Genomic DNA, 12,509 nt, shown 5'->3' with positions numbered 1-12,509 from the left:
GATTAAAATTTTTATATTTTCTTTTCTTCTTCTGTAAATTATATTTTTTTTTATTAATAAATTATCATAATTTTTGAAATTCTTATATTTTCTAATATATCTTTCAGTTAATAGAAATTATATATTTCATTGAAAGGATTTTTAAAATGAAGAGAATAATAATAATATGAAGGAGCAAAAAGAATTAAAGTTTCATTTTAGAAAAAAAGCATCTTATCTATTAAATACATTGCATCATTGTGCATAGAACACTTATAAAAATAAAAATCTAGTCAAATCTATAAATCATTGATTTATTTAACATAAGTAAAATTTTTTAAAATGTTCTTGTGTTTTTATATTATTTTGAAAATATTTCGAAAACTCACAAAATATTTCAAAGTGACAAATATTATTGAAATTTATAAAATATATTTAGATACCTCGTTTTATAGGTTTTGGTGCGATTGAAACTTTAGTCGGTTTACAAAGATCTATAACACATGGATCATCAAGGGGAGAATGTGTACATATAGCTGAAGATGGTACAAGAAGTGCAAGAGATATTTCTACGTTACAAGCTTCCATCCAAACTTGATGAGACAATAGAACTGTAGTTTTCAATCTAAAGTCATTTTGTTCTATATTTTGTAATCGCAAATCTGATTGACGCGGTAATAATAATTGTACTTGTTGATCAGGATGCCTCAATTTAATGCGTAATATATTAGGATCTCGTAAATTTAATATTTTTGCTGTCAATGGAATTCCTAATAGAAGACCTCCTGTAAATTTCAATGCAGCATCTGCATCGCCTCTGGGTTCTTCTATAATTGCTCTACAAAATCGAGTGGATACTGAAGGTCTAGGAAGACGTTCTTCTCCTTGTGCCGCTGGTGTTAAAAGTAATGGTAAAAGCATTCGTGTTAGAGAACCCGGTTTTACATCAGCTAAAGTTGGAATTTGATGTACAAGAGCTCTAGAAAAAGATGGCAATTTTGCAGTATCTTGAGGTAGAGTATCAGTTTCAGATAAAAAATGACGTGCGAGTGGAAGAGCACTTCTTCCTGTCACACTTCTTGTTACTCGAATTAATTCTACTGCTAATGCTTTTAACCATACATCATTGGCTAATATGATTTCGTTCTCACCTAATCCACTGAATAATCGTTGTAATCTATAACATTCATATATTATTGATAAATTGAAGTTTTTATTTTTAAGTATAATAAATATAAATATATTTAAATTATATACTTTTGAGTATTTTGAAGAAGAACTGAAACATTAGTAGTTGTGTTTGGCAATGGACTTGCCGATACCGAGTTTGTTGATGATATTGAAAATTCTTTTAATACTGATTTCAAAAGTAGCAAACATTTTATATATAAAACAGTAAAACGAGCGGCTCCCTCCATACGATGATCCATTTCCGCTAAACGATCTAAATCAACAGCTGCAGCCTCTAAGAGTTGCGTATGAACTCTACCACCAGGTCTTGCATTTTCTACACCAGTAACTACTTTTTCTAAAAATTCTTTTCCGCGTTCAGTTTCCTCATCAGTTTTATCCTCTTTTCCAAAGTCTGGTCCACTCGTTATAGTTGGTCGTAATCGAGGAACTAAATGTGGCATAGTATCGCGCAAATAATGATAATGTTTAGATGCGTGCTCCGTAAAAAGAGCATGCATGCTTGGACAATGTAATGCAGCATTGAAAATCAAAACTAGTACACTTGCATCTATATTTATAGTTAAGAATATTAAAAATAATGCAAATTATATTTTATAAAGAAAATTATTAAAAGGATACAAGAAGGTTCATCAACATCTGGCTCTGGTGTATCAAAGAATGGATGTCGTCCAAGAAGTTGAGGTACTAAAGGCAATGTTAAATATGGATGTGATGCTCCCAATGCTGCTAAACAATTTCTAATACTTTCTTTATCTTGTGGATAGCGACTTAAATTATCAAGTAAACGATTTACACACATATGAAGGCAATTTCTTGTAGCAAGCCGACTAGCCGCCAGAGTAGCATGTAAACCTTCTCGTACCTCACCTGAAAAATCTTCTAGTGCTCCTAAGATTGTTTCTAACTGATCTTCACGAAGCGTTACGCTTGCAGATATTTTCCTTAATGATTCAATAGCTCTTAATCGAACATCTTGAATTTCATCATTAAACATATCAACCATAAAATCCAATGAAATTCTAGCTATATTTGGTTGTTCTAAAGATAAAGTACAAAGTGCTTCAACTGCAGCTGTTCTTACCTGAATAAATTTATTTAATTCAATTATTTAAAATATTAAAATATTAAAAATATAATTACTTAAAATTATATAATAAAAAAATAAATAATAATAATACCTCTAGAAATTCATCTTCCAAACCATGAATAAATGCTCCACATGATCCACTTTTTTCTTCTACTTCTGGTCTATCTGCTTCTACAACTTTTTGTTTTTTATCTAATGCTTGTTCTATATATCGTTTTGATACACCTTTCATTGTTCCTAGAAGAGACATTGCTGAAGCTCGAACTCTTGGTGATAAGTCACCCATAAGACTACAAATTTGGGAAAATGCACAATCTACCATACGTATATCTTCTCCATCTGATCCTACAATGATACTATAAAATAATGAGATATTGAGAATATGAATATAATAATTAACAACAAAAATAATAACTAAAAAGTTATCAACCATTGCTTACTTTTCAGGATATTCTCTGCCTAAAAGCCATATGAGTTTAAGAACAGTTCTACGAACTATTTCATAATCATCTCTAAGTGCAGTACAAGCTTCTCCAAAAAAGGTTGCTGGTAATCTACAACTTCTATAAGAATGAAGTTCAGCCATTGTCTCAAATGCTTGTGCACGTACTCTTGGATCTTGAGAGTGTGCATAATTGCTGACAAGTGCTAAAGTATCATCAGTAGCATTTGCTGTTAAATATCTTCCAATGATAGAAAGACAACGTGTCTGTACACCATGCCAAGTATCAGGTAAATGATCACGAGCAATCTTTAATACAAGGCTTCTACAATTAAATGAATTATCTTATATTCTATGAATTTTAATAATATAAAATAATAATAATTTCTTCATATAATTTTTTATTATATTACAACATATAAAAATATATAATACCTATGATAATCTCCCAGTTTTAATAGTGTTGCTAAGCCTTGACTTTTTACTCTATGAGATTCTTCATTTCTTAAAAGTTCAGCTGTTTCATTAACAATTCTTGTCTTTTCTAATGAATCATTTGTTACTTCTCCTAATTCTGCAAATATCCATAATATTTTAGCACGAACTGCAGCTTCTGTTTCTATAGTAAATCTTTCTGATAATTTTTTTACTACAGAAGGAACATCTTCTGAAGAGATATATGCAATTGTATCAGATATACGAACAAGAAGTTGTAAAGCATCATTGCCACATTTACATTTTTCAAGACACTCAATATAAGCTAATGCTGAACTTCCTTCTGTTCCATTTTTACTGCCTGAATTTGATATAAGCCGTAATGATCTTAATCTTTTTAATGGTGGTTCATTTACAACCTATAAAATATATATTTAAATAAAATTTTTTTAGTAAATTTCTTTTAAACAGAAATTTAAATTACCTGACTCTGATTAAATTCTGCTAAAACTCTTTTCTTCATTAATGCTGCCATTTTTAAAATATTCTACATTTATTTGTAAAAAATATATAATTATGGCTATATTATAATAATATTTAATATATATGCATCTATAGAAATTATATTTTGTATTATTTTATATTATAAGAAATAAAAATATTAATAACTTCTTTTTTAAAGCTTATTTAATATCAGAAATACATATATTTACATCATAAATTTTATATATAATGAACTTAAAAAATGTTTCTAAAAACAAAATTACGAGGTTACACTATCAGCTGATTAAGTTATTCAATTCATCTATATTTTTAATATTCGAAATATATTATATTAATTAAATAATTTATTTCATATTAATTTTTATCAAAAAAAAATTAATGTTATTAATATAAGACATATATTATATTAATATAAGACATATAAAAAATATATACAAAAAATAATAAAATTATATTTTCTAATACAATTTTTATTTTATTTTATTTTAAAATAAAATTATATATAAATAAAATTATTTAAAGTATATGTATTATTTCTATTAAATATTATTTTTTAAGATAATATGATATATTATTTTTAAAAATTTTTTTGTCTTCTTGTATATTGATTATATGATTATATATGTTATATAAATAAAATATTGTATTATTAATATTTATTATAATGTAAAAATTTAAAGAAATAAACATTTATATTTTTGGTCATTATTTTTTAAATGGATAGTATTAGATAGACAATTGACAGATCTGTCAAATTGACAAGTTTGTTTGGCACTAACATGGCTGCCGGGATCAATAGAAAACTGTCATGATACGTTTTATCCATGTTCATTGGCATTATTAGATTTTCTAAAATGTATCGTACGAACATTTTCTTGTGAAAATGAATATTTTTTAAATTCTTATAAAATTTTATTTATATTTTTATGAAAATGTCTTAATTTTAATTTATAATGATAGGTGAAAGTGTTCTGAATAACTGTTGACCCGTGAAACGAAAGTGATCATAACAATGTAATTCAGCATTAAAAAAATAATAATCTTTTTAATGATCGATTCGAAATCATACATATTATAAGAGTTCCTATTTTGTATGAACGTCGTAATGTATTTATCTTAAAAATATTATTTAATAATATTAAAATATATTTAATATGTTTACATGATTGTTATTTCATATTTAATTCACAAGAAGACTTTTTATACAATTTATTTGAATATTTTTCAATTTTAATAGTGAAAAAATTGGTGTTAATCAGGGAAACAATTAAGTTTCCAATAGATGATATATTAATATGGATATTTTTGAATTTATTTGTGTATCTGTGATTACATTTATGTGTGGTATAATATGTACAATTGTATTGGAATTTTATTTCTTCAAAAAATTTTTGGAACAAGCACCTTTAGCAAATTCACCAAAAAAATCACTTCACCATGACAAGGCTCAATTACCTAAAGAATTACTTGAAAAAATTCAAGATGAAAAAACAAATTCCATAAATATATCACGTCAGGGTATGTGTCAAGGCAATGAAAACTTGGCAATAAATTTAACATTACAATTTCTATTCAATGAACTTAGAAATGCTGAGAGAGTACGTCTTTGGTTATATAGAAAATTAAATAATGAATTCAAAGAATTATTAACTCAATCTACTACTGGAAAATTATTGGACAGTGTACAGGTAAATTATTATTGATATTTAAATTATTATTTGATATTCATATGTTAAATATAAATAAATAATATATATATATTTTTTTTTTCAGTTAAGAGATTTAAATTTATGTGTATATATGTTAAATATAAATAAATAATATATATATATTTTTTTTTTCAGTTAAGAGATTTAAATTTAGGTTCACAATTTCCCACAATAAAAGGTTTAGAAGTTGCAGATTCAAAAATAGATGCTGATACAGGATTATTGGAGACATTGGATTTATCTTTAGATTTACATTATTCTGGAAATTTTCAATTATCAATAGATGTTAAAATGTTATTGGGAAAGACTGCTTATATGGCTTTACAAGGTACATTAATAATTTGAACAAATTATTATAAGTATATTTCTTGATCTTTGTGTTTCAATGTTTATGTAATTTATATTTTTTTTCAGTGAAACGTATCAGTGGTAGAGCTAGATTACAATTTACACGTGTTCCATATACTCATTGGTCTTTAAGTTTCTATTCAGATCCTATACTTGAATTGGAAGTGCAATCCCAATTTCAAGGTCGTCAATTACAACCACAAATTATTTCTTTAATCACAGGACAAATTCGGAGAGCAGTACGGAGGAAGCATACGCTACCTCGCTATAAAATGCGTTACAAACCATTTTTCCGCAGATTAAACGATGAAGCCGTAGATTTATCTGAGGTAAAATATTTCTTGATTATTGTAAAAATTGAAAAATAATATATCTAACAAATATTTAAAAATTTTTATTCAGGTCGCTAATATGCAATTAATACCAGGTTATTTGGAAGTATCATTGGTTGAAGTAACTAGATTAAATCTTGGACCTAATATACTTAATGCAGAGGACAGATCACAAGTTGAAATATATTGTACAATAAGCATAGACTCAACACCTTGGGTATATTTAACTCAATATACTGGTGTTCCTTACATGGTGTTGGATTTAATTATTAGTAAAGTTGGATCACAGCAACTTGGTGTAGTATTTAAACAAGAATTTGTGCCAGAAATAGGTCATACATGTGTATTAGTTGAAACTATAATAGTTGGAAGTCCTGCTGCAATTGCTGAGATGAAGAAAGGAGATATTTTAATAGCAGTAGATGGTAAAAAAGTATCTAACATGAATCAAGTAGCTAAATTTGTAAAAAGTGCTGTACAAAGACGTTTTATCATAAGGGTTGAAAGAAAGTATTCTAAAACAGATTTAGACAAGCAAACTAGTATGAAATTGGATAGTGAAAAAATATTTGCAGAAAGAGGAGGAGATAAGAAAACATTAAAAATTGATTTCATATCAAATAAGGGAGATACACCTAGTGCAGAAGATAGCAAAATCAAATTTGAAACTCAAATTAAATTTTCGGATTTAAAAGATTATGAAAATGAAATTGCTGATAAATTGGAAATGGGTAATAAGTTTTTTAGAAGAAGAAAAAGCAGTGCACATACTGATGATACTGCTCAAACACCAGATACTACACCTTCCAGAAAAATTTCAACTACTTCAAATCAATCAATATCGAGTAATTCTCAATTTTGTTTTAATGATAGTTATGTAACAAATATATCAGATTTATATTATACTACTAAAGAAAAGGAATATGCTTCTTTAATTACTTTTGAAGAAACTAGAACTTTCCAAATTGATTCAGAACTTCAGTACTTAAATATTGGAGTGTGGGGTCGTGTAAGAGGAGGAGAAATTCATGCAAAATTATTAGGATATATTAATGTTCCCATGAAATTAATTTTAGCACAATGCTATACATCCTCAACTGGTCATTATCTTAAATGTCATGCTTTATTACCACCTGATAGTGGTATGTATTAATCTTATTAAATATAATTTTTGATATTATTGTTATCTATTTTATATTAATTTTTATTGCTATATTTTATAAGCTTCCTTGACGACAGTTCATCCAAAACTACAAGGTTATTCAGGATTTGATCCCACACTTTGTTATGGTGATATTTTATTATCTTATATATGGGAATCCAGTTATTCAAATCGCCACATGCTTGATATGGGAAAGAAAGAAAATACAGAAGCTATTAAAACACAACCATCTTTGAGTGAAGAAATTGTTGAAAAAAAAATGCATGATTTTATTAGAACTCACTTTCATAGAGCAACACATTGCGATTTTTGTACAAAAAAGGTCGATGTTTTTACAATTATTTTTTTTTAAATGTTTTATATTGAGTAACAAAATTTATATATTTACATAGATTTGGCTAAAAGATGCGGTACAGTGCAGAGATTGTGGTATGGTATGTCATAAAAAATGCGAGGTCCGGTGTCAAGCATCAGGAATGTGTGGAGCCGAAAGTATAACAACAATGGCATTAGAAGCGGATGAAATAGAGCCTACTCTTATCGGAGAATCGGGTCCAGAAATTTCACTAACCAGTTGTGAAGATACTGTACAGGTACTCAAGACGTAATAAAAATTTTTATTACATGAGAATGGTATTGTCAACTTAATGAAACTTTCAAATATACTAAACTTTAAAATCGCAATGAATGTTATATCTTGTTGACAATTCCATAAAACGAATATTCTTATTCGTTTTTTTCATTGTGATTTATACAATGTCACTTTTTAAAAATAATAATTATAATTAAGATATATAATTAGAATTTAAAGTTAAATTTCTGGATTGAAGTTTATTAACATATGTGATATATATATACATAATTTATATTTTTATTAAAAAAAATTGTATATTAATTTTGAAAGATAAAATTTTGTTATTCAACTGTGGTTAGAATGAAATTTTAAAAAAGAAATATTATAAAATTACAATTACTATACATATCTACGCTTTATTAGTGATATTTAATTGTACAGTATGCAATGCTGTAATCAAGGAATTGCAAATTTTGGGCAATTAATGTATACTTGAAATATTTAGAGTATTCTTGGTATTTTGTACATAGGGAAACAACTGTTAAGTGTGATTCACTTTATTGTTGGCAATAAAATTGATCATCTGCATAATAGGGAGGTGAAGGTTTTTTGTAGGTTTGCACCTTAACACCTTGCTTCTAATGTATTTATGAGTTTTGTAAGTGAATAGATTATTTGCTTTATTATTGTCTAATAAACTAATTTAACCTTTTACACATTAAATAATCAAGAGCGAGATTGAGGGCACGATTGTTTGTATGTTTTGTTTTTCTTTCTTTTATCGGTTTTTATAATTAGATAAATAAAATTATTAATAAATTTGAAATCCATTGATCAATTAATCAGGGTGCAACTATGATGGCCATGAAGGCTAGTATAGCTAATACTCTAATGGGCCTGAAGAAGGCTGGAAGTACCAGTTGCTTGGCCCCGCCGGCTTCCGGTACTGGTTTGGCATCTAGAAGTCTTCCCCCAAGTCCCTGTGCATCCCGCAAGGTAGAATTTAATAACACAAATTTGTTCAGTTGGAACAGAGAAGGATTATATTGATCATTTTGCTAATAATTATTATATTAGCTATTAATAACGTTTTGATGTTTATCAATTGTGATTAAATCAAAATGTAATTTCAGGCCTTCTCTGCTCTATTTCTATTCTTTGTCCTATTCTTTTATATATACCAGCAATTGTAGGGGGCAGAAAACACGCTTATGATTATATTGATTGTGATTTTAAAGCTTATATTATTTGATTCGCTTCGCGTTCAATCTTTCGTGCAACGTTTTTTGAAAATTCTTATACAAGCTTTTACTTTCTACTGCAAACGGCTATATTTTTTGTTTCTTATGGCACTAACTGTTATGTTGAAGTAACAGATATGCAGATGCACATTGAGCCATCATGCTTATTATATAAAATATCGTTGTATTGATGCTGCATAATTATTACAATTTCTAATAGTGCAATAAACGATGCTTTCTTTACACCTTTATTATCATATCAATCGAAGGTAGGTGCATTTATTTCATAGGGACAAGATCTAAATATCGAATATTATGCTCCAATGTGTCTGATCAAATTATTGAAACATTTAGAATTCATTGGTCGGAGGCTTGGGCATAAGTCCTGATCTTTTGGAGGGTGCTGAGCCAAGTGTGGCAGCTCCTCTAGTAGCAGGGGATTTGGATGATGGTCTTATGTCTAGGGCTAAAGATACCGGCAAGTTTCTGTACAAACACTTGGAGCCTCAAGAACGTGTTGAAAAGATTAATATTATGGTAAAGATAAAAATGAATTTTAAAGATATAAATGAAATACAAATATTACATTTAATCGTTTTTTTCAATATAGATGGGAAAGCTTAAAACTGCGCTCGATGCCGAAACTACCTCAAGATTAGAATTATCACAAAGTGGAGAAATGGACAGTATTAAATTGATTGCACAGAGTGATTTACGTGTGCAAGCACTGAGTGTCTTATTATTGCATTATTGTGCCGGATTACAACACGCGCAAGAAGTATTAGATCGATCTCAAAGAAACAAGGAATCTTAATAGATTTAGGTTTTATGAGAAGAAGCCAAGATATATTATATACATTCTTTCACTTCTTACATTCAAATTTACTTCATTTTACTTCAATTTAAACTAAATATTGATCGAATCATTGATCGAATTTGAACAATTATAATTCCGTTCAGGGATCTATAATATATATTTCTAATTGTATGTATTATATGCGTGTTTCGAAATTTCTCTTTAAATGGTGCAGCGATATTCATGTTAATAGGTCTCGAGATAATACTCGTAAATTTTACCGTGATACTTTCATAGTTTACCAGAGAACACCAAAAATTAAGACTTGTATTTACAGATTTTACGTATATTTGTAGAGAACAGAGTACAACATATACCAACTGTGTTTACGCTTAAAATATTTTCAGCGGTTTAGGTAATTAATTAGGTAATTAATAGAACGATTAAAATAATAAATACGGGAAAATAGTGTCTTGAGTTTAAGCATAAGGTAATGGGCAATTAAGTACTTAATTATAGCATGTAGCTTTACAGAATAGATATTATTCTCTTCAATAATAATATAGCGATTTAAGATCGATAATTAAATTCCAACGTTCCAAAATAGATTTTCTTTTTTTATTGTTTTACTGATCGTAAACTAGCTTCAATGAAATGCATGAATTGCAACTAATTTATCAAGTATTAATACGAATATTATCTACACAAGAATATGAATAAAATACATGATAAAGATAAAATTCCATCCATAAATACACTACATCAAAATATCGATGTAGCGTAGTTTTATGAGATATTGCAATTCATTGTTAGTATGTAAAATGAATATAAAAGAATTAATATAGAAAGATAATATTAATATATTGTTGAACGAGTGTTCAGTAATAATTTTTATTTGTATTATTTCAGGATAATAATTAGCGAGAATTGTTTTCTATGTAATTATTTTCTCTTGAAACATATTATTATTCTATTATATATTAATCAATGCTATAAGTATTGAAAATATTTCATTCGTCCAACGAATACGAATAAAAGCGAAATTGAATTGATGCTCGTCTATAGTTACTGGCGACGTTTCCGTTCGTTCAAGCTACGTAAAACACCCGAATTCTCGGTAAATATGAAAATACTCGAAAAACGGAGACGCAATAATCTGCTACTGCACAAAGAAATCTACGTCAGAGCCAAAGATTTTATAGGGCCAACGTTCGCGGTCAAACGGAGACGTTTGACAAAGATTTTCTGCTCATTATAATCGCTGAAATGCACCTAAAAGTACGAGAAAAAAATAGCCTGTAATATAAAACTTCCAGCGATTTGGACTTTATTTGTTTTCCTTCTCTTTTTTTATTTTATTTGCGAATCAACGAACAATTCCAAACCACCAACGCATATCCATGTGATTCCTTTCGCACACGGCTTTTCCCAGCGTTCATAAAAGTTTGTTGCGCGGATTATTCGTGGAACACGATGTTTCTTTCTGTCATGTGTTGGCAGATCACAGTTGGCGTAAATTCAGAATCTTAACTGGATGTAAAATTGCGCGTCGTTTTGGAAATACTAAGTCATTAAATTTAAAAAGAACAATATAATACATTGATTGTTCTATTATTGAAATTGATTATGAAATTAAAAGAATGATTAGACTGGATCCAGACGTTGAGAGACTATGAAAATCTTCTTTACTGATATATATGTACATATGTAATATGTATGTATAGAGAATGAATAGATGTATAGAGAAAAAAAATGAAATCGCGTGAAGGCAATAGAGAAAGAGAGGGCATACACGTGCAGGGATCGCGTGCATCGATCTTGCACGATGTAGCGTAGCTTTTATCTCGCGTATGTTCATGCAAGAGTCAATACGAATACAACGACTAAGAAGTCATGGGGGATTTTGGCCCGCAAATCTATTCTTGTCCATGAAATGCACGCGCAGTATTCTCTGGCCACGTGCCAAACATACCGAAGAATCGTATAAACATTTTATCCCTGTTGGGATACTAGACTCTACGATGAATGGAGAGCAAAAAAATCTCCTATCGAGAAAAAAGAGATCCTTTCGCACATTTATTCGCGATTACTTTCGAGATAGAGATAGATTGCAGATTCGATGTACTTTCTTCTCTTCTGTTTTTTTTTTCTTTTTGCTGTTAAATGAGAACATTCGATACGATCGGTAACGATGAGTCAGAAAGATTTCGTTTTTTCAAAATACCGTGTGATTGTATGAATATCTGATTCTTTCGAGAGAAAGGAGTAGAAATATATTGTTTTAATGTAGCGAAATAAATACGTTTCTCGATCTCAGCCAACACGCGTATTCAATGTTCTCTTTCGTCTGAAAAAGTAAAATATTTACCAGTTCTTCCAGATGCTCACGCTGTTTATTATCGCGGCGATAATATTATAGCGACGATGCGTGTGTCTATATGCAGCCTCTTCTTTTAAATCTTGTCACTTAAGAAATGATCAATTGTATTGTACATTTTGATTCATATTTTTACCAAGGAAATATTGTTCAAAAATTGTTTTTTATCAGAAAACTACAAATTTCTATTATTAAATATAAAACAAAATAACAAGAATATAATTTAGTTAATCAATTTACTTTTTATAGCCCATTCTAAAAAATTATTTGAGAAGGGAAGATTTTTTTCATGATTTGATGAATTAACACAATGTGCCAATCCAATTGTT

General features: G+C 28.5%; 2 protein-coding genes across 4 annotated transcripts; one reads left to right on the top strand and one right to left on the bottom strand.

Moving 5' to 3' along the window:
• Positions 1-277: 277 nt before the first annotated feature.
• On the bottom strand, positions 278-3,813 carry LOC107997106 (integrator complex subunit 4). The gene is made up of 7 exons (XM_017055518.2): positions 3,622-3,813; positions 3,138-3,556; positions 2,701-3,027; positions 2,352-2,616; positions 1,792-2,254; positions 1,237-1,720; positions 278-1,156 (listed from the first exon to the last, which is right to left on the bottom strand). The coding sequence occupies exons 1-7, from the start codon at positions 3,670-3,672 to the stop codon at positions 415-417; spliced, it is 2,751 nt and encodes a 916-aa protein (XP_016911007.1). The 5' UTR covers positions 3,673-3,813; the 3' UTR covers positions 278-414.
• A 1,002-nt stretch (positions 3,814-4,815) lies between these two features.
• LOC107997059 (PDZ domain-containing protein 8) lies at positions 4,816-12,402 on the top strand. 3 transcript variants are annotated; one of them, XM_062072215.1, is made up of 9 exons: positions 4,816-5,329; positions 5,486-5,678; positions 5,765-6,027; positions 6,101-7,172; positions 7,255-7,514; positions 7,585-7,785; positions 8,613-8,762; positions 9,362-9,544; positions 9,618-12,402. In XM_062072215.1, the coding sequence occupies exons 1-9, from the start codon at positions 4,937-4,939 to the stop codon at positions 9,819-9,821; spliced, it is 2,919 nt and encodes a 972-aa protein (XP_061928199.1). In that variant the 5' UTR covers positions 4,816-4,936; the 3' UTR covers positions 9,822-12,402. The 3 variants fall into 3 exon arrangements, 2 of the variants coding, with proteins under 2 accessions (XP_061928199.1, XP_061928200.1); XR_009829031.1 differs by lacking the exon at positions 9,618-12,402 and having other exon boundaries at positions 8,613-9,276; positions 9,362-9,498; XM_062072216.1 differs by lacking the exon at positions 8,613-8,762.
• The last annotated feature ends 107 nt before the right edge of the window (positions 12,403-12,509 follow it).

The sequence above is a fragment of the Apis cerana genome, linkage group LG3 (genome assembly GCF_029169275.1).
Source record: "Apis cerana isolate GH-2021 linkage group LG3, AcerK_1.0, whole genome shotgun sequence".
In the NCBI taxonomy this organism is placed as follows: domain Eukaryota; kingdom Metazoa; phylum Arthropoda; class Insecta; order Hymenoptera; family Apidae; genus Apis; species Apis cerana.
This window is presented reverse-complemented; position numbering and strand designations above follow the sequence as displayed.

Excerpts from the sequence above, each read along its gene's own strand:
- LOC107997106 (XM_017055518.2), bottom strand. The coding sequence starts at position 3,672 with ATGGCAGCATTAATGAAGAAAAGAGTTTTAGCAGAATTTAATCAGAGT. Across the intron at positions 3,028-3,137 it reads AAACTGGGAGATTATCATAG|AAGCCTTGTATTAAAGATTG; the intron begins GTATTATATATT and ends ATTTAATTGTAG. Across the intron at positions 2,617-2,700 it reads GGCAGAGAATATCCTGAAAA|TATCATTGTAGGATCAGATG; the intron begins GTAAGCAATGGT and ends ATTATTTTATAG.
- LOC107997059 (XM_062072215.1), top strand. The coding sequence starts at position 4,937 with ATGGATATTTTTGAATTTATTTGTGTATCTGTGATTACATTTATGTGT. Across the intron at positions 5,679-5,764 it reads TGCTTATATGGCTTTACAAG|TGAAACGTATCAGTGGTAGA; the intron begins GTACATTAATAA and ends ATTTTTTTTCAG. Across the intron at positions 9,545-9,617 it reads TTGAAAAGATTAATATTATG|ATGGGAAAGCTTAAAACTGC; the intron begins GTAAAGATAAAA and ends TTTTCAATATAG.